This window comes from Eublepharis macularius, chromosome 5 (genome assembly GCF_028583425.1).
Source record: "Eublepharis macularius isolate TG4126 chromosome 5, MPM_Emac_v1.0, whole genome shotgun sequence".
NCBI lineage: Eukaryota > Metazoa > Chordata > Lepidosauria > Squamata > Eublepharidae > Eublepharis > Eublepharis macularius.
In genome coordinates this window covers 16,882,709-16,908,623 of record NC_072794.1, presented here as the reverse complement: position 1 = coordinate 16,908,623, position 25,915 = coordinate 16,882,709, and the positions used below count along the sequence as shown (strand labels likewise).

At 40.1% G+C, this 25,915-nt stretch overlaps 1 protein-coding gene across 1 annotated transcript in view; it reads right to left on the bottom strand.

Moving 5' to 3' along the window:
• Positions 1–25,915, bottom strand: part of LOC129330252 (ceramide synthase 4-like) — a 131,094-nt gene that overhangs the window by 15,551 nt on the left and 89,628 nt on the right. The window contains exons 6-7 of the mRNA XM_054980289.1: positions 17,500–17,550; positions 16,459–16,551 (exon numbers count right to left, since the gene is read on the bottom strand). Coding sequence (XP_054836264.1) covers positions 16,459–16,551; positions 17,500–17,550 — 144 coding nt within the window. The remainder of the gene's footprint in view (positions 1–16,458; positions 16,552–17,499; positions 17,551–25,915) is intronic.

Here is a 25,915-nt window from a genome sequence, read left to right as displayed (position 1 = left end):
AAGGCATTTTTGGGAAAATTGTTGAAATTGGATGGAACTATATAGCGCTAAAGGAGAAAAATAGGTTTTGTTTACACATACCTGCAGTTTTGCAAAAGATAACGGCAGTGAGAAAGGGGAGGGAGCTTGAGAGGAACTAGACTGAGCATCGCGAGATTGTAAAGGATATTGAGAACAGCGAACTTCTTTGCCTAGAGAGGGACCAACTCAAGAAAGAAGTGGGAAGAGTGGAGAAGACCACGGAAGCAAAACAAAGAAAACATCGAGAGAAGGTGAAATTGAAAAGTCAGCAGGAAGCAGAAGTTAGATATTTTGAGAAGGGAAATGTAGTTGTGTGTTGCTGAACTGTTATTGTTTTGATCCAATCAGTCTTTCCTTTATTGTGAATTATTTGTATTATATTGATTATTCTTGTAGCTGCATTGTAAAATTCTAGATCTGGATAATTATATCCTCTTTGTGATTTTTTCTTCTTTATTGTATTGAAGGCAATTCTCGGATGTTTACGTTGCCAAAGGAATTGATTTAATATTGATTGCCATTGTTTTAATAATGTACCAGGTATCTGTATCAGTAGTGATCTGAAGAGAAATAGTAGCTTAGGTACTATAAATGATTTAATTAAATTATATCTCTCGTACCAAGAAAGGTTTTGTTTTTGCCATTTTTGTATATCTGATTTTATTTCCTTTATTTTGGATATATGATTATATTGTATTAATAAATCTGGGTCTGATGTAATTTTGACTCCCAGATAGACTAAATATAGATTGGCCCCTTGATATTTATGCTGCTGTTTGATTTGTAATATTTGTTGTTCTGATAAATTGATTGATAAAATATTTGATTTCTCCTGGTTTACTACCAAACCTGAAAGTTGCTGAAAATTGGCAAGTTCTAATTCAAGATGTTTCAGTGAATTTTGGGGATTGGTAATGTATAGTAAAATGTCATCTGCAAATAAACTTATTTTATGCAAATTACCATTAATTATTATACCTTTAATTTGTTAATTGCTTCGAATAATCTCTGCTAGCGGTTCCAAAGCTATGATAAAAAGAACTGGGGATAATGGGCACCCTTGTCGGGTACCTCTATATAAGTTAAATCTTTCTGATGTTATTCCATTTGTTTTAATGCTTGCTGTAGGTTTATCATATAATGTTTTAACAATTCGGGTAAAGTTGTTGCCAAAGTTCATTTGTTTTAATAAATCTAAAAGATATACAATTTCAAGGGAATCAAATGCCTTTTGTATGTCAAGAGAAACTAATATGTTTTCTATCTGATTTTGCTTACAATGAGAGATTATATTTAAGGTCTTATAGATATTATCAGTTAAGTCCCTTGTAGGGACAAAACCTGCCTGTTCTTGTTTAATGTATTCCCCAATAAACATGTTGAGTCGTTTGGCTAACACTCCTGTAAAGATTTTATAATCTGTGTTTAATAAAGATATTGGATAATAGGAGCTAGGATTTGAGCTGTCTTTGGATTGTTTAGGAATTAATGAGATTGTAGCTTCATACCAAGAAGGAGGCATACATCCTGATGAAGTAATATAATTGCAGGCATTTGTTAATGAAGGTGTTATGGTATTAACAAATTTCTTATAAAATTCCGGTGGAAAGCCATCCGGTCCTGATGCTTTGTTGTTAGTTGAGTTTTTTATTGAGTTAATCATTTCCTGAATAGTTATGGGATTTTTCCATTATTTTTCTATGTATATCGCTTAACTTTTGGAATCCTTTGTGGTCTTCCAAAAACCGTTTAATTTTATCTTTAGAAGGATTACTGGACAAATATAGTTTGGCATAGTATTCTTTAAATAGCCGTGCTATTTCCGTAGCCTTTGTATGAATTAGACCTTTACCACCCTTTATTAATTTAATATCTCTGGACATTTTTTTCTCTTTTATTTTCCAAGCTAAGATTCTCAAAGTTCTTGGTGATTTGTTCCAGAATTTTTGTTTCAGGAATAAAAGATTCTTATAAATTTTGTTGACTTCCATTGTTTCTAAAACTTTTCTCTCATTTAGTAATTGCCTGTACACTTTTTTGTTACCTGTTTTCTTGTGTTTATGTTCCAGTTGTCGTATTATATCTAAAATTTTTTGCTTTTGAATATTTTTATTTCTATTTAAATGGGCTGATAATGATATTAATTGCCCACATAGGACTACTTTCAAAGTGTCCCATAGCATGTGAGGGGCTATAGAATCATTTTGGTTGTCTTTTAGGTATAATGATATATATTGTTCAATTTGATCGGTTGTACTGATATTTGTGAGTAATCTTTTATCAAAAGTCCAATGTCTTTCTGTTTTTATCATTGCATGGGTGGACATAGTACATTCCACCCATGCGTGATCTGAATGATTTATAGGTCCTATATCTACTTTTAGTGTTCTTTTTGCTAAGTCTGAGGATATTAATACATAATCAATTCTAGTTCAGACGTTGTGTCTAATTGAGTAATATGTGTAATTTTTTGCGTTCCATTAAATGATCGCCAAATATCTATCAACTGGAATTGCTTAAACAGTGTAGTTAAGTGGGTATCATTGTCCTTTCTTTTTGTCTTTTTATTACTGAAATATGTTCTAATTTGTAGTTTGCTATATAATTTAGATCCCCTCCTAATATCACCGATACCTCTTGGAATAGTGTTAGTTGTTTCAATGTCTCTTTGATGAAATTTAGTTGATTGTTATTAGGTGTGTATACAGAAGCCATGGTATACATTTGGTCTTCTATGAGTCCTTTTAAAAAGATATATCTACCCTTTGGGTCTCTTTGAATACCTTTGTATGTGAACTTGATATTTTTGGAAAGGAGTATAGCCACCCCTCTGGCTTTAGATGTACCTTTTGCATGGTATTGATAACTTAACCATGTGGATTTTAACTCATTTTCCGTTCTCTCATGTAAATGTGTTTGTTGAAGCATAAGTATGACTGGCTTTACTTTTGTTAAAGTTGTCAAAACCCTCTTTCTTTTGATTGGATTATTAAGGCCACGAATGTTTTGAGATATTACTTTTAATTCAGAATTAGCCATTTTTTAAATGGTTTTTAACAATTTTATAATTGGAAGTGTCAAGATAAAAATAGCCAAATTAAATTATTATATCTTTTTTGTATTAACTATAGACTACTCTCCCTCTCTCCCTTTTTGTTTTTTGTTCTAATTTTTTTGTTATTTATTCCAATTTCCTATTATTATTATCTCTCCCTTTTTTTTGCTTTTTTATTATTTTATTCTATGCAGGATTGGATGCAAGGCGGGGCTCCATGAGGCAGAGGGTGTGGGAATGACCAATGGGGCTGCCCCAGACACCCGGGGGGGTGGGCCAACTTTGGGAGGCGATTGCTCATGGGACTGTGTTGCTGCGGCTCTGGCTGCAATGAAAGTGACCCTCCCCGGGTGCACAGAACCTCCTGCCCGGGATATGGCATCAGTCTACCACTGCCCTCATTTCTTCGCTGATGGGGCTAGGGTTTGAGTGAGCAGACCATTTCCCCTGCCATCTCCCACCCCCTGGCAGCAGCCTTCCCCCCCCCCCCCGGCATGGCAACCCTTTTCCTGGCTTATCAGATGCCAGCTGCTCAGCCTACCAGGGATTGAGCGGCCTCGGTGGCTCTCCCCTCCCCGCAGACATGCCCGGCCCACGGCTCAGGTCCCAGCCCTCTGCCTGATGTTACAGTGAGGGGTGGGAGGGGCGGGGAGGCTGAACAGGGTCTGTCTGATACATTTGTAGTGATATGCGGGTGGAAATATGTGACAAGGGTGTTGGGGGAGGGGCTAAGGACAAAGTCAGGCACGCAGACACAGAAGTTAGATGTTTCTCAACTAGTTTTATTGAACTGGAAAAGGCGGCATTGTTTCTAGGCTAGAAAGGGAGCCAGAGCATTCCACACAGCCCTCCTTCCCACTCCCGGGGGTGGGGCTGAGATGCAGGCCACTGCGCGATACTGCTTCCTGGGCTGGAGCCAACCACCTGTCGCTAAGGTTAGGGGAGGGCGGGGCACTGGAGAACAGCCATGGCCTAGACGTGCCTGGGGGAGAAAAAGACACATGTGGGCTTTGCCTTGTTCCACTGCTGAGGCAAGCCCCACACTCCGCCATCTGAGAGGGTGCACATAGTCGAGGGCGGCAGTAGCAGCGACCAGCTGATGCACGACCATCTGGCAAGGATGCACTTGGCCTTGGGGAGCCTTTACCTTTAAGGGAGGGAATTAGCTGGTAGTTACGAATGCCTGGTCAAGAGTAGTTTTTGGGGCAACTGCCTCTGGGGTGGGCAGGGCGGCCACCATCGCCCCCCTCCCCTGCTGGGCCTCACCCGAAGTGGCTAGTGAGTGGGTTGGTTCAGGTGAAGGGGAAGTTAGCACTAATCAGCGGAACGGGTCCCCCGTTGTCCCACCTCCTCCTCACCTGTCAGTGCTCCGTCACTCATTACCAGGCAGGAACTCTGGAGTCAAGATACCTACAAGGAAACAGGAGTGGCTGCAGTTAGTTAGCCAGACATTCTAGACTTTGCACTTCTTCCCTTTGATGGGATGTTCTCCCGCATTGTTCACAAAGTCCCCAAAGTGCATTCCGTGCCTGCCACCATGAGTGCCCTCTCCCCCGCTCGGAGTTCAAAGTGGCCATACCACGCAGCACACGGACAGAGTTTCCAGCCATGTGCTCACTTACCTGAGGGGTTTGGGTGGCGCTGGCTGGATGTTTTATAGGGCGCGTTCGCCGGTGATTGGGTGTGGGGAGGAGGGCTCGTCCACGCCGGGCACGCATGCTGATTGGTCCCCGGGATAGTTCTCATCCTATGCTCCTTCGGGTCATGGGGGCAGGGCTGGGCACTCGGAGAGGGGGCTGGGTTTTCACTGTTCCATGGGCGCCTATGGGCTACGCCTTCTTCTTCCGTGGCATAGCTCTTTTTCACTGCTGTTGGCATTCCAGCTTCTGGAGGGGCTTAGGGAGCGGACTAACTCCAGCCCCGCCCTCCTCCCCGCCCCCTCTACACCGGCGCGGGGCTCTACGCCACTCCTCCACCTCTGCCCGGCCGCCTGTTGCTTGCGCCGGTGCCGGCCTGCCGGAGGTGCAGTGCCTCGTCCCAGCGCTGGCAGATGACCATTTACGTGCACGTAAGGACCACATGTGCCGTTGCAAGCCTTAGTTCGGTTCCTATTCACTTTTCCCGCCCCAATTAGGATTGCGCTGCCCGTATGTAAAATAATGGGTGAGATTTAACTATTTCCTGTACTTATAAATTATTATATTATACAACAATAACTTTTAATTAACAATAAACAGTACAATCTCTCAATATATATTTCTTTTTTCTTTCCCCCTTCTTCTCTAAACAGTGCAACAATCAACTTTTAATGACTTATACCAACTATATGAAGTTTAAAGTTTTTTAAAAAATGATTGATTTATATAATGAAGTTTCCCCTCCCTCCCTTCTCCCAACCCTTCCTATATCCCTTTCTCCTTCCTCCTCCCTTCTTTTCCTCCCTCCACCCCTCCTCTTCCCTTCAAAATTTCAATTACAACTTAATGCAATAACTTCAGGTTGTTTTCCCCCTTTTTATTTTCTCCCCCCCCCCGTCTTTCCCAAATATGTCATGCTCAACTTTAATAATGTATATCAACTTTACAGCTTTTTTTTTCCTGGTACAAAGTTAAGTATTTCCTGTCCCTTATATAACACCCAATTGACACTCTATGTTTTATAGTTACTGTATTAATAATTAAATGTGTTTTGATATGTGTATTAGCTTTCCCCCTCCCTCCCTCCTCCCAACTTTTCCCTTTGCCCCTTCCCTCCTACCTTCTTCCTCCCACCACCCTTGCCCTTCCCTTCAAAATTCCTATTACTAATTAATAATTAAACTTGAATATCTAATATAATTAACAGTTCCCTTAACCAGAGGGTTACTTCACTCTCCTGTTATTGCTTTAATACCAAACTAAAGGAACTGTATTAACCCAGGAACAACAAATGGGAGATCAAGTCTCTTCCACCCCCCCAAGCCCGACACAATAACAAATTGTGCATTAAGTAAATATATCTATTCCCTCGTTATAGCTGAGAGACAATTATTAATTCTGAGAAAGAGTAGGCTTCTCCTTAGGTGTCTTTGACGGGTATTTTGCTGCCTTTGTGTGGTGAAAGTGAATGTTGCACCTTTCTTTTTTGACTATTTCTGAACCAGTTCATTAGTGTTTGTATATTGAGATTACGAAGGAGAGTTTTTCCTGACTCTAAATCCAAGGCATATAAGGCTTTTCCTTGATGCAGCATGAACAGTTTAGTAAGATTCTGCCATTTATATTGTATATTGGCCTCTCTCAGTGAGCTCATTATCTCTTTCAATTCTTTCCTTCTGAGGAGCACCTCATGAGGCAAGTCAGCAAATACTTGAATTGATGATCTATCATACATTATGGAGCCTTGATTCCTGGCAAGCTCTAACACTTTTTTTCAAAAAAAATCTTCATCTTGAAACTCTACTATTATGTCTCTTGGGCCATTTTTCCCAGGGCGATTTTTTGAGCCAATTCTGTAAGCTTTGTTTACTATCAGAGTGGAACTCTCTTTGAGATGTAGCAATGAGATTAGCCAGCTTGACAATTGGGACACTAAATCTTCCCTTTGTGATGGTGATTCTTCCCAACTGTGAAATTTAAGGTTCCGTTGCCGGGAGACGGTTTCTAAATATAGCAGTCTGTCTTGAGTTTTAAAGTGCTCTTTTTGAAGTTCTTGCAACTCACTTTGTGTTTTGTGGGCTAAGTCAGCAGTATAGTCAGCTTTCTGTGATGTTTTTTGGAGTTCCCCTTTAATACTTCGGAGCTGCTCTGTGATCGGTTGTAGTAATTCTGACATTTGCTCCACAATGTTTTGTTGCAGCTTCTTTAATTGTGGAGATAAACTCACATCACTAAGGTTCAAAGAAATATTCACTGCATCACAGCTTTCAGCGTTAGCCAGTTTGTTGCACTCAGTGCTTCCATCTTCCAAAGGTTGCTGTTGCTGAGTTGCTGGGAAGTATTCTTGTAGCTTTTTCGCTACTTTTGACTAAAGCTTCTTTTTTTCTAGTTCTTGTTTACCCATTATTTACTAAAAAACAAGGGTGATATATTGCTTTTCATCGAGCTTTAGGGGATGAGAGAGATGGAGCTCACCATTTAGGCATCCATCTTGTAGGTCTGATGCCACACCCTCCATATCTTGGAATGTTAACAGACTGAACTCACCTCAAAAATGTAAAGCAATTTTTCATTGGGTAAAGAAGCAAAATTGTAATATAATATGTTTACAAGAAACTCATATTAAAGAACAAGATCGCAAATTTTTAAAAAATAGACAATTAGGGCAAGAATTTTGGGCATCTGCCAAGCAAAAGAAAAGAGAGGTTGCAATATATGTAAAGGAGGAAATGGATCCTAAATTAATTTTTAAAGATAAAGATGGAAGATATTTGGCAGTAGAGATTTTTTTGAATTTTAAGAAGACCCTGGTTTTAGGAATTTATGTGCCAAATGGAGCTAAAGATGACTTTTACAAGCAAATAATTCAAAAATTGGATCAATATTCATATGATTAAATTATAATGGCTGGGGATTTAAATGGTGCTGTTAACTTGCAGTTAGATAAGAAATCCAAACTACCGTATAAAAAGGCAGGGAAGTTACCAAGATCATTTTTTGAATTGGTTGGACAAGAAAATTTGGAAGATATTTGGAGAAATTGGAACCCTAAAATAAAAGACTTTACATTTTATTCTGTGAGACACCAGTCTTTTTCAAGAATTGATTTAATTTGGGTGACAAAGGAGTTAAGTCTGCTCACAAAGAAAATAGAGATCATGCTGAGAGTGAGCTCGGATCACAATCCAATGATGTTGAAAGTTTCGACAGGATTTAGGAAATTTAGATGGAGACTAAACGAGGATCTCTTACAGAGTCAAGAGAATATTGAAGTCATCCAAAGAGAGACAAAATATTTTTTTCAACAGAACAGTGGTCAGGAAGTGCCAACACATGTGGTTTGGGATGCTTATAAAGCTGTGATGAGAGGGATCTTGATCACATTGAACAGCAGGAAAAAGGGAAAAAAAGCAAAGCAAATTTCAAGAGATACAGGAAAAAAATTCCAAGAAGGAGAAAGACTTACAGAAAAGACCGGGGAAGAAAACAATAATTCAAGAACTAAAGATATTACAAGAGCAGCTGAGGGCTTTTGCAAATAAAGTGTTAGAATGGCATTTAAAGTCTTTACAGCAAAAATCTTTTGAAGGGGCCAACAAGCCAGGGAAATATTTAGCCTGGCAACTGAAAAAGAAAAGGGAGAAAAGAGCTATTGGGAAGGTAATTGAAGAAGGAAAAGAAATAATGGAACATCAAGGGATAATGACATTCTATAAGTATTATGCTAAACTATTTCAAAAAAAGATGATAGACCCAGAGAAAATAGAAGCATATTTAGAAAAAGTTAAATTACCAAAGATTTCAAATACAATGAAAGAGACATTAAATGTTCCAGTTACAGAGGGAGAAATCCTAGAAGCTGTAGAGTCAACTAAGATAGGGAAAGCACCGGGTCTAGATAGAATCTCAGCAAAATTTTATAAAGTAATGAAAAAAGACCTGGTACAGCCCCTACAAAAGTTGATGAATGAGATTATGAAGAAAAAAGATCTCCCAAAGACATGGAATGAAGCAAATATCTCGTTGATTCCAAAGGAGTCACAAGATTTAACAAATGTCAAGAATTACAGGCCTATATCTCTACTGAACAATGACTGTAAAATTTTTGCAAGAATTATAGCTGAAAGGTTTAAGAGATTTTTAATGGAATTTGTAGGAGAAGAACAGGCTGGATTTTTACCAAATAGACAAATTAGGGATAACTTGAGAGTTGTGTTGGACGCCATTGAATATTATGACAAGCATCCGGTTGATGAATATTATAAATTTTTGTAATACTCAACAATTAGAGGCAGTTGTACTGAGTCTCGATATGGCCAAAGCTTTGGATTCTATAGAAAAGTCATATTTTCTTTCCCTTTTTTGTCATATGGGATTTGGCCCAAGGTTTCTCTGTACTCTGCAAGCTCTTTATTCATCCACTCAAGCCCAAGTCAAGGCAAACAATCTGAAATCTGGTTTATTTAATATAAATAGAGGTACCCGTCAGGGTTGTCCGCTTTCCCCCCTCCTTTTTGCTCTTGCTGTGGAGCCATTGGCAGAAGCCCTAAGGCAAAATCCTCTGATCCATGGTATTAAGGTGAGGGATAAAGAACATAAGGTTTCACTTTATGCTGACGATATTTTAATGTTTACCTCTCTACCAGTTGACTCTTTAGAATCAATTTCGCAAACCCTACACTTGTTCAGTTTGATCTCAGGTTTAACAGTTAATCAATTGAAATCAGAGTTGTTTCCCATTAATCTAACCCTTAGTTCAGTAGCTAGGTTACAAACACGATTTACATTCAAATGGGTTACTACTAAGATGAGATATCTAGGAGTTTATATCCCCGTACGCTTGAATGATGTCGTTCGGGTAAATTTCGATGAACTTTTTAAATCCGTGCTGATCCTATTTTCTAAATGGAAAAAACAAAGTTACTCATGGTTTGATAGGATTTCATTGGTTAAATCTCTTATTCTCCCTAAGTTTCTGTTTCTGTTTCGATCCCTCCCAGTTAAAATACATCCGAGGAAAATATAGCTTTGGCAAAGGACTCTCAATGAGTTTATTTGGTCTGGTCACAAACCAAGAGTTGGGTCCCGGACATTACGTCAGCCCTCAGGTTTAGGTGGTCTGAATGTCCCAGACCTGTCTTTATATCATGCTGCCTCTTCTTTGGCTCCATTGATTCGGGCTTTAAGATTGAACCCAGCAGAAGCCTGTATCTCTGTAGAAAGTTTATTTTCTTCACCACTTTCCTTACCAGTAACCATCTGGTCCTCAGCTAAAAACAGGCCAGTTATGACTTCTTCCAATTCCCTATTAGATAACATGCTGAAAACCTGGGATAAATATAGGAAAATCTTAGTTCCAGGTATCTCTCCTCTAACATCTTTCATTAATCAAGAGTGGTTCCCCCCAGGAAAGGATTTAAGTGAGTTTAGGGAATGGAAAGACTCTGGGATATTGTTGATTACTAACTGGATTGAAAATGGGACAATTCTGGGAAAATCTATAGTGGAAGAAAGGTTCAGAATTGGGATATCATGGTTTAGATATCTTCACCTGAAACATCTGTTCACCAAGCTGATAAGGTCCAAGGATTTGCTTCGGCCCCTAACTCCGTTTGAGGAAATGATTTGGAATGGGGAAGATGGTAAACAGGGTAGGATTTCAACCCTCTACAAATTATTATTAAGGGTGATACATAAAGACCCTCTGCCATACCAAAAAAAATGGTCTGATTCTTTAAAACGGGTTATCTCGGAATCTGATTGGAAACATATATGGAATTCCCCTTCCAACAAATCTAGTTGTTGGAATATTAAACTCCAATTTTACAAGCTGCTGTCCAATTGGTATTTAACACCACATAAATTGAATCAGATGAACAGGTTGTTGAGTCCTCTGTGTTGGAGATCTTGCAAGCAGGAAGGCACAACCCTATATATGTGGTGGGAATGCCATTTTGTTCAGTAATTTTGGAGAATGGTTCACAAAGAGATATTCAACATGATGGGTCTTTCATTGCCATACTCCCCAGAATTTTTCCTATTGGATTTTTGGCCCAACTCTATGTTAGATAGGAATACCAGATCTCTTGTCTCGATATTAGTTGCCTCTGCTTGTCTGGTCATTGCTGGGAATTGGAAATCCCTCAAAGGCCCATTGCTAAAAAAATGGTATCAGAAAAATTGGGAGCAATATTTGATGGGTAGGATTATGCATAATCCGTTTTTTGGGAACTTGCATATGGCAGTCCCTTTATTTGAATACGATGAAATCTGGAAACCTATTTTAGATGTTTTAAATGCCAAAGAAGTAATCCCCCCAATGCAACAAAGTTTAAATGCTCATTTATTGTAATTCTTGGGGTTTTAACAATTTACCAAGAGTGGTTCTGATAATGTCTTTTATGGCTTAGTTTTAATCCCTTTCTTGTTTGTACAGTATGGTTTTATCATTTCTTGTATTAAATTTGGATTATTAAAAAAAATGACAAGCATCCGGAAAAAGAGGTAGGCCTGTTCTTCGCAGATGCAGAGAAAGCCTTTGACAATTTAAACTGGGATTTTATGTTCTTGACTATGGAAAAGATGGATTTGGGGCAAGAATTTGTAAAGGTAGTGAAAGCTATATACACTGATTAACAGTGATTTGACAGAAAAATCGAGGTAAGAAAAGGTACAAGACAAGGATGTCCACTTTTACCTTTACCGTTTGTTATGGTGCTGGAGATACTTTTAAGGCAAATAAGAGAGGATGACAGCATCAAAGGCATAAAACTTAAAGGATTTTCTTACAAGTTCAGAGCGTTTGCGGACGAAGTGATATTTATACTGGAAGAACCAATCCAGACTTTACCAGTATTATTAGATAAAATCAAAGAATTTGGAGATTTGGCAGGGTTTAGTATAAACAGAACAAAGTTGAAATTGCTCTGTAAAAACATGACAAAAAAGAAACAGGAGGAGCTAATGAACGTTACAAAGTGTGAAGTGGTTCAGAAAACAAAATACCTGGGAATAGAATTAACAGCTAAGAATATAGATTTATTTAAAAACAATTATGAAAAATTGTGGTCACGGATAGAGAGGGATTTGTTGAAATGGAATAAAATGAATTTGTCACTGTTGGGACGTATTTCAGTTGTAAAAATGAATGTACTACCCAGAATGATATTTTTGTTACAAACTATTCTAATTGTTTACGATAAGAAGCATTATGACAAATGGAAAAGGAAGATATCAGATTTTGTCTGGGCAGGGAAAAAACCAAGAATTAAGATGAAAGTGTTGTGTGATGCAAAAGAAAGGAGAGGTCTGCAATTACCAAATTTGAGATTGTACCATGAAGCAATTTGTTTAATTTGGTTGACGGAATGGGTAAAATTATCTAATCTTAAATTGTTAGCACTGGAAGGGCATAATAATTTGTTCGGTTGGCATGCGTATCTATGGTATGAGAACAATAAAATGGACGGTATGCTTCAGCATCATTTTGTGAGAAGGAATGTCTTCATGATTTGGCAAAAAAAATAAGAAGTTTATGGGGGGGAAAGACCCATGTGGATTGTACCAGCAGAAGTGGTGAACCCAAATATGTATTATAAGGGAGAAGATTGGTTAACCTACAAAGAGTTATTATGGGCTGACAGAGATACCTTTAAAATAAAAAGTAAAGAGGAGTTACCATTTGAGTATGGTTGGTTGCAATATAGACAAATTAAAGATGTATTTGAATCTGACAAAAGAAAAGCGGGTTTCAGAACAAAAAATACAGAATTAGAAGAAGTTTTGTTTGGAGAAGGAGTAAAAATGATTTCTAAAATGTATAAAATTTTACTGAAATGGTACGCACAAGATGAGGTAGTTAAAACACAAATGGTGAAATGGGCAATAAACTTTAACAAAGATGTTACAATGGAGAATTGGGGATTTTTATGGAGGAACACACTGAAGACACATGTAACACATGTAACACATGTAACAATTTGAAAGAGAATGGATATAAGATGATCTACAGATGGTATTTAACACCGAAAAAATTAGCAAATGCAAACAGTGACATGTCAAATAAATGCTGGAAGTGTAAAAAGCATGAGGGCTCTTTTTACCACATGTGGTGGACTTGTGATAAGGCCAAAAAATTTTGGTCTAAGATTTATGTGGAAATGCTGTCAATTATGAAATGTAATTTGTTGAACAGCCTGGAAATGTTGTTGCTAGGACTAAATATGCAAAAAGTAAATATGGGAGACAGGACACTGTTATTTTATATGACTGTAGCAGCAAGAATATTGTATGCACAATACTGGACACAAGAAGACATACCAGAAGTGGAAGAATGGATTCAAAAATTGTTGTACATGGTGGAGATGGATAAAATGACAAGAAAGTTGAGGGAGCAAAATCCAAATGAATTTCTAACTGATTGGAGGAAATTTAAGGACTATCTGGAAAATAAGTGGGATGTGAAAGGACAATTGTGGACTTCAGAGAACTACTAAGAGGTGTGGAGAATGTATATGAACTTTACCTTTGATAATAGGGAATATAGTGTGAATAGAGGTAATGATAAGAAATAAAGGGGTTCTAGTGCTGTTGGAAGTCAAAAAGGGAAAAGGGGGAGGGGGGAGGGATGGGGGGCATATATATCAATTTGAAGGGTAAATGAAATTGTATATTTTAAAGGAATGTATGTTAACCCATTCAATAAAAATGACTTAAAGAAAGAAAGAAAGAAAGAAAGAAAGAAAGAAAGAAAGAAAGAAAGAAAGAAAGAAAGAAAGAAAGAAAGAAAGAAAGAAAGAAAGAAAGAAAGAAAGAAAGAAAGAAAGGTATGATGAAATGGATCTTATCTGGCACCTAGTTGTCTACAGTCAATTTTCTGCCAAGACTTGGGCAGATTTGGAGGCCTTGGTAACATCCAATGGGATTTCAGGGAGTGGAAAGAATTGTTGAACACTGGAGAGAGTTAACTGGAAAAATTCAGTTTTTACCTCAGATATAGTCGGGAAAATGGCAGCTCTGTACTCTGAGGAACAATGGGAGCTGGGGAACCTGGATGCTAGATGATTGGATCCAGGTTAATGTTTGCCTGCCATTTTGAGAAAAAATCAATGCTGAGCCAGAAACCTTGATTGTTCATATTTCACTTTCTCACTGATACAGAGAAGATTTTCTAGTGGGTGATCATTTAAGGATAATGATGCCTGTCAAAGAGAAAACCTGAGAGTGAAGGACAAGGGTAAACTGCATGTCTCATGATTTATGAAATAATAACCTGAATGATGTATTGTCGAAGGCTTTCACGGCCGGAGAACGATGGTTGTTGTGGGTTTTCCGGGCTGTATTGCCGTGGTCTTGGCATTGTAGTTCCTGACGTTTCGCCAGCAGCTGTGGCTGGCATTATAACCTGAATGGTTGCCTGTGCAGTTATATCATTATAAAGTATTGAAATCTAAATCTTCTTCCAGCAAAGCTTCTTCCAAAGGAGAAAATATAAGCCATCTTTTTACCTTCAAGTTTTGCTTTCTATGAACTATCTCATATAGGCCAATGTCTTAAATATTGTTTGTGCTTCCCATCAGAGTGTAAAGGGTGTTAAATCCTGTAAACAGAGTTACAAAACTAGAATCTGCATCCTTTGCAAAAAGTAATAAAAGGCACAACAGCAGAAAAGCTATCTCCATCACAAATAAGAAACAAGTGAGGAGATATACTGTCATAGAGGGCTTTAAAAGTCAAAACTAGCCCTTTGACCTGAACTTAGAAACAAACTGGTGAGCAATGCAGCTGTTTTAAAACAGGAGACAGATATGATCCCATCCAGCACAGAGCATACTACAGTAATCTAAAGGTGAAGAAAGAAGCTCATGGCTCTTGGCCAGATTGGCTGAGTCTAAGAAATGAAATAGTTGGCGAACTAAATGCCTCTGATAGGAAGCACTCTTGGCCATGGCACCAACCTGCTTTTCAAATGCCAAGGCCTGGTCTATGAGCATACCCAGGCTCTTACCAGCTCTGCAAATGCAAACGCCGCTCCATCCAGCAAAAATGGGTCCAGCCCCTCCAACACAGCAGCCTTCCTCCCTGGCATTACCTGTGTCTTGTCTGGACAGGAGGAACATTTTTTGGTTCATCTGGCATTGCCTCAGTGATCTCTCCTTCCTGCCCTTTGTTTTAATTGCCACTTTTGTTCTCTGTATTTTAACTTTTGGATTTAATGGTTTTAATGCTGTAGTTTTGTTTGGTTTTTAGGTGTTTTTAAGGTATGTTTTTATTATGCATGATTTTAAACCATTCACTGCCTTGGTAGTCCTGATGAGGGCAGAATTAAAAAAAAAAAAAACTCTGAAAATGTGAACAGTTTGGGTAAATGTCTGGAGTCAGCCCTGATGACCAGCCAGTGCTCAGAGCCAGCAGTCAAAGTCCTGCTCACTTCCCTGCCATACTGCCACCACCACTGCCAACCGGGCAAGTCCTCAAGGCCCCAACTAGCCCAGCTGCAGAGCTAGAGAGGTTGGGAGACATCCCTAGCAATGGCTCAACAGTGCCTGGAACTGCCACAAGGCACAATGAGATTCAGGGTGTAAACCCTGCTGCAGCTGCTGGACCTGTCCCAAGCAATCCTAGGAGCAATAGGTAGCAGAGTTTGCCCTGGAGAGAGCCACCACTATAGGCAGTGTGACTGCTGAGACAGGGGCAAGCCTGGAGCCCAGGGAGGTTCCCAGGGGAGGATGGAGTCAGGAACTGAGAGGGGTAGTGCAGCAACCTTTGGCCCAGGTGTTGCGAAGCAGCATCAGGGCAGGGTGGGGAATCAATTAAAGGAGGAGGATATAAAAGGGAGTTCTTTAAGCTAGCAAAGAAGGAAATAAGGGGGTGGCTTAGATACTGAAGCCCTATCTCACCAGTGACTACAAGCAGGCTTCCAGGGTGAATCCAGCCCAGCCTACTGGGCCCATATGTGAGACCAGTGGAGATCCCCAGGGGCAGAGGACCAGAAGGCAGCCTCAGATAGGCATGCCTCAGAGCCAAGCTACAAGTGACACCTTACGCGTGGAGTGCACTTGATTGGTCCTGCAAGTTTACCTGGGAAGAGGAGTTGGAGACCCCCTTCCCCTCTCTGTTTGCCTTCTCCATTTTTAAGAATGGATGGTAGAATAGCAGCAGCGACAGCCTCAGCAGCTCCTTCTGCCTTTGCTCACCGCCTGCCAGCTTCAGGCTCCATTCAGGGGCGGGCAGCTACTGCTCTCTCCCAGGGCACTGTGCATGTCATGGGCTGCCTGCCCCTGGGGATCTGCTCTGGAGAAAGCCACTGCATCAGCAAAGCTCCAGCTGCTGCTCTAACATGCCCTTCCTCTTCCCCCAAGCTCTGGAGTGAGGGCATGTTAGAGCAGCAGCAGCGGCAGCAGATCCCTCTGTTGTCGCTGTGGCTGGAGCTTTTCCAATGAGGAGGCTTTCTCTGGAGCAGCTTCCCAGGGGCAGGCTGCCTGCCATACACAGAGCACCCTGGGAGAGAGCAGCAGCTGCCCACTCCTGAAGAGAGCCTGAAGCTGGCAGGCAGCAAGCAGTGGCAGAAGGAGCTGCTGAGGCTGCCACCGCTATTCCACCATCCGCTCTTAAAAATGGAGACGGGAAACAGAGAGGGGATGGGGTCTCCAACTACGCTTCTCAGGTAAATTTGCATGGATCTGCCATATGTAATGTGTCACTTGCAGCTTTGCTCTCAGACCCCATTTGACTCTCCCCACTCACCTTCCTGTTCACCTCAAAAGGCAGGTTGATGACCAGGGACCAGTAGAAGGAAAGTTGCACTATATAGTAGGCAGCGATTGAAGGGACAAGCGGCTGGAAAGAAGCAAAAAAGAGAAGGGAGCGGTAAGTCTGAGTTAGCCTATCAATCCCTAAAGTGAGGCTGATGGCCACCTATGTTTCTGCAGGCTTGCAAGAAGGAATCCAACTGTGTCTTCTCCCAAGGCAGAAATGGTGAAATCCTGTTGATTTGCAGCCTCTTGAGGGTGGACAGCTAGTGGCACAAGGAGCACCCCACCCCCACAACCACAGAAGTGCTACTCCACCTGCCCCAGAGATCTAACATCTTCACAGGGGGGGGAAAGTCTAAACAGATACAAGCCAGCACTTTTGGAGATACTAGTCCATTCTCGTATCTGGCTTCTTGTCAGGAAAACCCTGCCAGGAGTTGCCATAAGTCAGCTATGACTTGAAGGCACTCTCCACCACACCACCACAGTCTAGTCTCGTATCTGGCTTCCATTGCCTCCGGATAGCCTACAAACAGTATCTGATTATTCAGAGATAGACTGTCTCTGTGCCTGGAGGTTCCATTTAAGACATAAGGGAAGCACTCAAACACCAAAGTCTCCCTTCAATTGTCTTAATACCAGCAGTGAAAGGTGCCAAATGCAGATTTCTTGGGAGGCTGCTAAGAGATTTTGAAAGATCTTCTCTTTGCAGCCACCAACTGTACCACTGATGGTGGAGACACACAGAAAAAAGATCTTTGAAACAGAAGAGGTAAAAGAGAGGTCCATCAATCCCCATGATGGCAAAAATGGAACCGTAACATTTTGACTGAGCGTGATAAATGCCTCCACATGAGGAAGAGATCTGTCAGGCACTGCCTCTGATACTGTTCAGGAGGCAAAGGTCATTAATGAGACTCAGAAAGTACTTAAACAAGGACTGGTAGGGCAGCTCAATTCTTGCAACTGTGCTTTGGAATGGCATCAATGTCTATATGCTTGTTTCCACGTTAAGGATTCCTTAGCCACTTACCTGCTGCGGGTACCCAGTCCAGCACTCCCGGTGGTCCCAGAACCAGGATTTCTGCAATGAGACAGAACTTTAGAGAACCGCATCCCAGCATTAGTCACATGGAAGCTTGATACAGTCAGGAGGTGGCAACTAGGTGGAAGTATTGGATGACCTCACCATGGCCTCTGTACAAAGATACCATTGACCTGAACAATATGGCTTTTGCTCTGGGATCAGCGGAATATGAAAATCCTTTATAGAGACTACAGGGACACATTATCTATGTGGCCATTACTTTTTGATCCAGCTTTTCCTTCAAGGAGTTTTGCCTTCCTCTCCAGTTTATCCTCACAACTAATTTGTGATGTAGTTTCAGGTGGGTAGCCGTGTTGGTCTTCAGTAGAAGAGCAAGATTCAAGACCAGGAGCAATGTAAAGACCATCAAGGATTCCAGAGTAAATGCTTCCAAGAATCAAAGCTCAAACGGAGCTGACCTTGAAGCTGTTCCAGTGTAAGGCCATCTGACATCTTCTATATGATGCAGAGATCTGGAGTTGGAATGAATATCTGACCTTGACCCTAAAACCAATCCAAAACCTCTTTTTCAAGAGGATTCTAGCTTTTCCTCAAGACACTCCAGTGGCTTAAGTATGGATTTCAGTTACCTTCTCTCAGAGCCATTTTGCACTTGGCCTTATTTAGATTCCGTAGAAAGCAAAGAAATCTCTGTGTGAGGACACAAAAAGAGAGCTAAGTAGTATGTTTCCATTTACACTGGAGTTTTTCTCTTTTAACTATGTTCCTTCAAGACTGGAGGAGGCAGTAGATGAGATGCATGAGACTCCTGCAAAAGAGCACAGTAACCACACACGAAAACAGCATAATCATGCAATATGGACACATCTAGACTGGTTTGGACATATATGATCAGCTCACTGAAAAATCAGTTCCTTCCAACTTCCGGTTTGGGATCCATGTAGGTCTAACGCAGCTCTAAGTGCAGAGCTGACCGGGCTGCCGTTTCAGTGGCCGGCGGGGCAAATAAGCTCGCAGCCAACTGTTCTCAGGCGGAGAACAGGCATAGAATGCTCAAGTACCTCAGGGCGTGTTGATTTTGGGCGAGGGGGGGTCCTGCGCAACGGACTCTCTCCCAACCCTTGAGGTCCCACCCTAAGACAGGTCGGCTTAAATCTCTGCGGCAGTCCTGGAGCCAGTGCGGCTGGCATAAGACCTACATGCCCAAGCTTCAACAGGGGGAAAGAAGGTGAAGGAGATTCCGAGATTGAAACAGTGATTACAACCCAGAAAGACGTTTGAAAAGGTAAAGATCACTATCTCTTGAAATGGGACGGATTACTTAAAGCAATGAAGTATTAAAGTGGACTTTTAAACTGCAACAGATTGATTATAAGTAGGGGAAGACTCGGCAAGAAATAGATTAGAAAAAGGACTAAGCTAAACGAAGTTATTAAAGAAATTGGACTATTGTTTTTCATACCTGTGGCTGCAAGGAGATAGCAGGCTGTGAGAAAGTTCCTACCATCGCGAGAGCTGCTGTGGGGAGTTGGGAAACAGGAAGTGCGTAACAGGGATAGAGCTGCTGGAGAGAGATGGCCCTTACCCGAAGACAGGAAGAAGGGAATCGCCATTTTTGAAAAGGGAAGGGTCCCGACTTCAGCAGAGGAGGAAGTATGCCATATTGGATTACAAAAACTACAGAAAAACTGTAGAGAAAAGACGCCCGACATCTTGGACTCTTTAAACGTTTTTTTTATCTCTATGAAACTGGGACATTCAAATTAAACTAAAAGGACACTAAGCCAAGCGCCACGGAGCTAAGGAAACGAGCAGACTCGTGGAAGCGAGGTAAGTCAAGCCCCACGATGTCGAAGAAAGAGTGGCAAATGGCTATAGAGAATTTGGACAAAAAATTATGGAAATGTTAAAGGAACTGAAGGAGACAAAACAGGAGTTGGTGAAAGAGGTTAAAGAGGTTAAGGAGACAGTAAAAAATGAACTGGCAGAAGTTAAGAAGGGAATGGAAACAATACAGAATGATTTGCAAGCAGCACAACAAAAAGTTAATGTAGTGGAGAAGGTGGTGGAGAATCTCTCAGATACGCAACGAACGGAGGTGAGGGTGATGAGGGGAAGAATGGCTGTTGCGGAGAGCAAGTATATGGAGAAGCAGCTGAGGCTTCGTGGCTTGCTGGAGGTAGAGGGAAAGACAGCCCAAGAACAAATTGTTGAGGTGTTAGCTGAATACCTGGGGAAGGAGGAGGAGGAAATTGTGGCTATCCTAGATGTGGTGTATCGCATAAACTCAAGATTTGCGACCCAGAGGAAGCTACCAAGAGATGTGATTGTGCAATTTATGACTAGAAATATAAGAGAAATGATTGTGAGTAAACAATTTCAAGACCCATTGGAGGTTGATGGCAAGACGGTTATTATCATGAAGGAGTTACCCAGATCGGTGTTGCTTGACCGGAAAAAATACAAAGCCTTAGTCCAAATTTTGAAGGACATGAAAATAAGGTACAGATGGGAATTGCCGGAAGGATTGTCATTTGAGTTTGGAGGAGTGAAAAAGCGCATCAGATCTGAAACTGAAATGGAAAAGTTTTTGAGGGACAATGAAAAGGACTTACCAACAACAAGGCCATGAATATGGAGTGTAAAGTTTTATCATGGAATGTAAATGGACTTAATTCACCCAATAAGAGAAAAAGTATTTTCCACTGGCTATTAAAACAGAAATGTGATATTGTGTGTTTACAAGAGACTCATATTAGAAAACAGGATGTAAAATATCTTAAATCGAGCAAACTGGGCAATGATTTTGCAGCGGCCTCAACAAAGAAAAAAAGGGGAGTGGTATTATATTTGAAAGAGGAGCTACAGCCAAAGTTAGTGATCAGAGATGTGGAAGCCAGATTTTTAGCAGTGGAATGTACATGGAGTTTAAAGAAAGTGTTGGTGATTGGAATTTATGCACCTAATGGTGCAAAAGAGAGCTTTTTTGAGGATTTGAAGAAGCAATTAGACGAACTTTCTTATGACCAGATAATTCTTGCAGGAGACTTCAATGGAGTCACAAATTTGGAGCAGGATAAAAAATCAGCAACTGCACAAAAGAAAAGAGGAATATTACCAAAGACTTTTTTTGCGTTAATGCAACAGGAAACTTTGGAAGATGTATGGAGAATACAGAATCCCAAAGGCAGACAATATACATTTTTCTCCGCAAGACACTCCACTTTATCACGAATCGACATGATCTGGGCCTCAAAGGACTTAGTGCTTTGGACTAAGGATGTGGAAATAATGCCTATGGTAGGCTCAGATCATAATCCAATTATGTGGAAGTTCGGGAAAAGTACTAAGAGGAAAGGATGGAGAATAAATGAGGACTTGTTACAAGAAGGAGAAAATTTGGAGATGTTGAGAAGGGAAACTAAGTTCTTCATACAGCACAACATGAATCGAGAAGTACCAACCAATAAGGTATGGGACACCTACAAAGCAGTAATTAGAGGCACACTAATGGACTTAAATGGAAGAACCAGAAAAAAAAGAGAGGAGAAGAGACAGGAGATTATGGAAAAAATAAAAGCCAAAGAAATACAATTTTAGAAAAGACCAGGGAAAAAGAAAATTTATCAGGATATTAAAATCCTTCAAGAGCAATTGATGGCAATGAACAACAAAGAACTGGAATGGAACCTTAAGAGAATGAACCAAAAGTCGTTTGAAGGTGCAAACAAACCTGGGAAATACCTGGCATGGCAATTGAAGAAGAGAAAGGAGAAGAAGACAATAAATAAAATATGTGAGGACAATAAAGTATATTTGGAACAGACTGCTATTAGTAGAGCTTTTTATAAATTTTATGCTAAACTGTACGATAAAAAAGAAGTGAACAAAGACTCAACAGTGACATATTTGGGGAAAATGAAGCTTCCAGCAATTTTGGAAGATTGGAGAGACAAATTGAATAGTGAAGTAACAGAGGAGGAGATAAGAAAGGCAATTCAGTCAACAAACTTGGGAAAGGCGCCAGGACCTGATGGACTTACAGCTAAATTTTATAAGGTAATGGTCAATGAACTGGTACCATTCCTAAAAGAAGTGATCAATGGTGCTGTGAGAGATCAAAGAATTCCAGACACTTGGAGTGAAGCTAATATATCATTGATCCCCAAAGAAGGACAAGACTTGACTAATGTTAAAAATTATAGACCAATTTCCTTACTTAATAATGACTATAAGATCTTTGCGAAGATCTTGGCAGAAAGAGTAAAGGGATGGTTATCCGAAGTTATTGGAGAAGAACAAGCTGTTTTTTTACCGAATAGACAAATCAGAGACAATTTAAGGACAGTTATAAATGCTATTGAATATTATGACAAGCGTTGTGACAAAGAGGTTGGTTTCTTCTTTGTGGATGCTGAAAAAGCATTTGACAATTTGAACTGGGATTTTATGTTTGCCACTATGGAACAGCTGCAAATGGGAGAAAGATTCATAAGAGCAGTGAAAGAAATCTACAGAGACCAGAGTGCAGCAATTGTGGTGAATGACAAGTTGACCAAAAAACTGACTATTGGTAAAGGTACAAGACAAGGTTGCCCGTTGTCTCCACTGTTGTTCATTTTAGTTTTGGAAATTCTGATGATACAGATTCGAGAAGATAATGCGATCCGTGGAATAAAAATAAAAGACTTTTCCTATAAGGTCAGAGCATTTGCAGATGATATAATGCTAATTGTGGAAGATCCGATTGAGAATATGTCAAAGGTAATAGAAAAAATCAAAGAATTTGGAGATTTGGCAGGTTTTTATGTAAATAAAAAGAAGTCCAAGATACTATGTAAAAATACGTCTAAACAAAAACAACAGTTACTAACGGAAATAACAGATTGTGAAGTAACAAGTAAGGTGAAATATTTGGGAATTGAACTGACTGCAAAAAATATAGACCTATTCAAGAATAACTATGAGAAATTGTGGACTCAAATAGAGAAAGATTTGATTAAATGGAATAGATTGAATTTGTCATGGTTAGGAAGAATTGCAGTAGTCAAGATGAATGTGTTGCCAAGAGTGATGTTTTTGTTACAGACAATACCAATCATTCGGGATTCTAAACAGTTTGAAAAATGGCAGAGGAAAATATCGGACTTTGTTTGGGCAGGCAGAAAGCCTCAGGTGAAAATGAAAGTATTACAGGACGCAAGAGAGAGAGGTGGAATGCAACTGCCCAATCTAAGACTTTACTATGATGCAATCTGCTTGGTGTGGTTGAAAGATTGGATGACTTTGAAAAATCGCAAATTACTGGCCTTAGAGGGATACAAAAAACTATTTGGCTGGCATGCATATTTGTGGTATGAAAAAGTAAAAGCAGACTCTATGTTCTTGCACCATTACATTCGTAGAAGCCTCTTCACAATTTGGAAGAAGTATAGAAATTACCTACAGGAAGGAACTCCCTCTTGGGTGGTTCCTTACGAAGTAATAGACCCGAGAACTGTTGACAATGAACAACAATGTTTAACATACAAGGAAATAACATGAACAGACCTTTCTAAATTAAGAATAAAGACGCAAGAAGAGTTGTCTTTAAATTATGACTGGTTTCAATATAGACAGATTAGAGATCTTTACAACTCGGACTGTGCAAAGGGAGGAATAAGAATGGAGAACTCGGAATTAGAGGAAGTAATTTTACAAGAAGATAAAAAGGAAAATTCTAAGGTCTACAAGGTGTTGCTAAAATGGTACACTGTAGATGAGACAGTTAAAGTGCAAATGGTGAAGTGGGCTATAAACTTTAATAAAGAAATAACAATGGAGGCGTGGGAATACTTGTGGAAAAATACGTTGAAGATCACGACATGTACCAATATTAAAGAGAATGTCTATAAAATGATTTATCGTTGGTATTTGACACCAAAGAAAATTGCGCTGGGGAATTTGAATATGTCTAACAAATGCTGGAAATGTAAAAAGCATGAGGGATCTTTGTATCACATGTGGTGGACTTGTGAGGTAGCTAGGCAGTACTGGGGAGAAATAATAAGAGTAATAAGTGAAATTTTACAATTTCAAGTTAATAAGAACCCAGAACTCCTGCTACTGAATTTGGGAATGGAGGATATTCCAGCACAATACAGGACATTGCTATTTTATATGACAGCAGCGGCCAGACTTTTGTACGCGCAGAAGTGGAAAGTACAAGAAGTGCCAAATATTGAGGATTGGATTTACAAATTGCTGTACATGGCGGAGATGGACAAAATGACAAGAAAATTGAGAGACCTTGATCCAGGACAGTTTAACACGGATTGGGAGAAGCTGAAACAGTACTTGGTGAAAAAATGGGAGGTGGGAGGAGAACTGTGGCAGTTTGAAAATTACTGAAATACAACAAAAGAAGAGAGAAGTGACTATACCGGGGGGTGGAGAGTCAATTGAAAATTTCTAAGCAATTATTTTATTTGACTACTATATATAGTATTAAGTAATAATGGTGTTATTATAAGATCTATAAGGATAGAAACTAATTAATTTCATTGCTGGCAGATAATGGTATCATGGAGAATTTATATAATTAAAATGAATGAATATAAGAAAGGGGGGAAAATATACAGTAGCATACAAAATATGGGTCAAATTGATTGACCTATGCTGAATGTGTATATGGGTTAAAGTGACTGACTATCTCTGACAGAGTTGCATAATGGAGAAATTAGATAATTAAAACAGTACGAAGATAAGATGTATAGAAGGAAGCAAAGAGTAATATATGGAGTATGGGTTAAATTGATTGACTTATAGTGAATGCATGCAATGTTTATAATGTACTAAAAGTTATGTATAAAGAGGGACAAATTGTTTGTCCCATAGACGAGACCAGAATGAGTAAGATAGAGTATAGGCTACTAAAATGATTATTGAAGAATATATGCCAGAAATGTATTATTTAGTTGTTAAGTTAAACGGGAAGAGAAATAGAGATAGCACTGTGATAGAATAGATAAGCTTAGAAGAGAGTGAAAGTATATGTTTAATAGGTACAATAAGTTTGAAATGAGTAGGGGAAAATAGATAAGGGGTTGGAAAACTGTTGGAAGTCAACAAAAGGGGGGGGGGAAGGGAGGGGGTTAGAATTGGAATATTTAAAGGAGATTGATTGTAATGGATATTAAAATATTTCTAATCCAATAAAAAAAATTAAAAAAAAAAGAAAAATCAGTTCCTTCCTTGCAATGAGTGACAACAATGGGAGCTGAACCAGTACATGCTGAAAAATGCTGAGAGGCAGTCAGATGATAAGAATTATAGGACAGCCAGGACTGGCTTCAGCTCAGTGCCAGATTTATGTATAGGCTAAGTAGGCTGAAGCTTAGGGCCTCTGAATCTAGGGATCCTTCACAGCCCCCCCCCCCAGCGGGCAGTCTCCCCTCTCCCAAAATTGCACACCCAAGACTTCATGCGAGGGCAGGGGCCGGCAACTTGGGCCCAGTAACTATGAGACACAGGGCCAGCCAGTGGGGCCCAATATGAAACTCTGGTGCCCAACTTGAAAAATTTTTGTGGGGCCCAGTTCACAGCCAAAGTCTGCAGAATCTTAGAGATATAAATAAAATCCATCTAGCTTGCCCTGGTGCGGGGCCCCCCTTAGGAGCGGCCCACGGGGCCCAATTTGGCCAAATTGCTCCAATTGCCTTAAGGCCAGCCCTGATGAGACTGTGCAGGGGTTGGTCTGACAAGCCCTGCCCCTTCTAGGTCCCTGGTGCCACTATTCAGAGTACAGACTCCAGGACTCCAGAGCCAGCAGCCCAGAGTCAACAACCAGCTGCACATCCTTCCCCAGCTCAACAGTCAGGTCAGTAGTTGTACATGCTGCACTTTAATCAGTGGGAGAGGGTGAGTGTGGGGCCAGCTGGGGCAGATAGACCAGGCAAACAAGCTCTCCCAAGTCCTTTCTATTCCTTCCCTCCTCCTTGGCTTGAACAAAGCAAGGCAAGCACATGTGACTGGCATTGGCCTCACCCCTCCCAGGCAGGGAAGTCTATCTTTCACACTTCACAGAACCCTGCCTGCAGCAGGCACTTGCAACCCCTTTCTCAGAACTTCTTGGATATGAAAAGAAATATTGATGGTATCAATTGTCATGCCAATAAATTCAAACAATACTGCTTCATACATTAATAGTAGATAAATTGTTCTAAAGCCATTGCAGAATCTAATCAAAGTTTTACATATTTATTTTATATAACATTTTTTTGGCAGTTGGCTCTTTTAAATGGCTAGTATTGATTGTTGGATGGGAGCCTGGTGTTTGCTGCTGCTGGAATTATTAGATGAGAAATTATAGTTAATTATTAACCTATGTTTTTGCATCATTTCAAAGCCTCCTAAATGCATG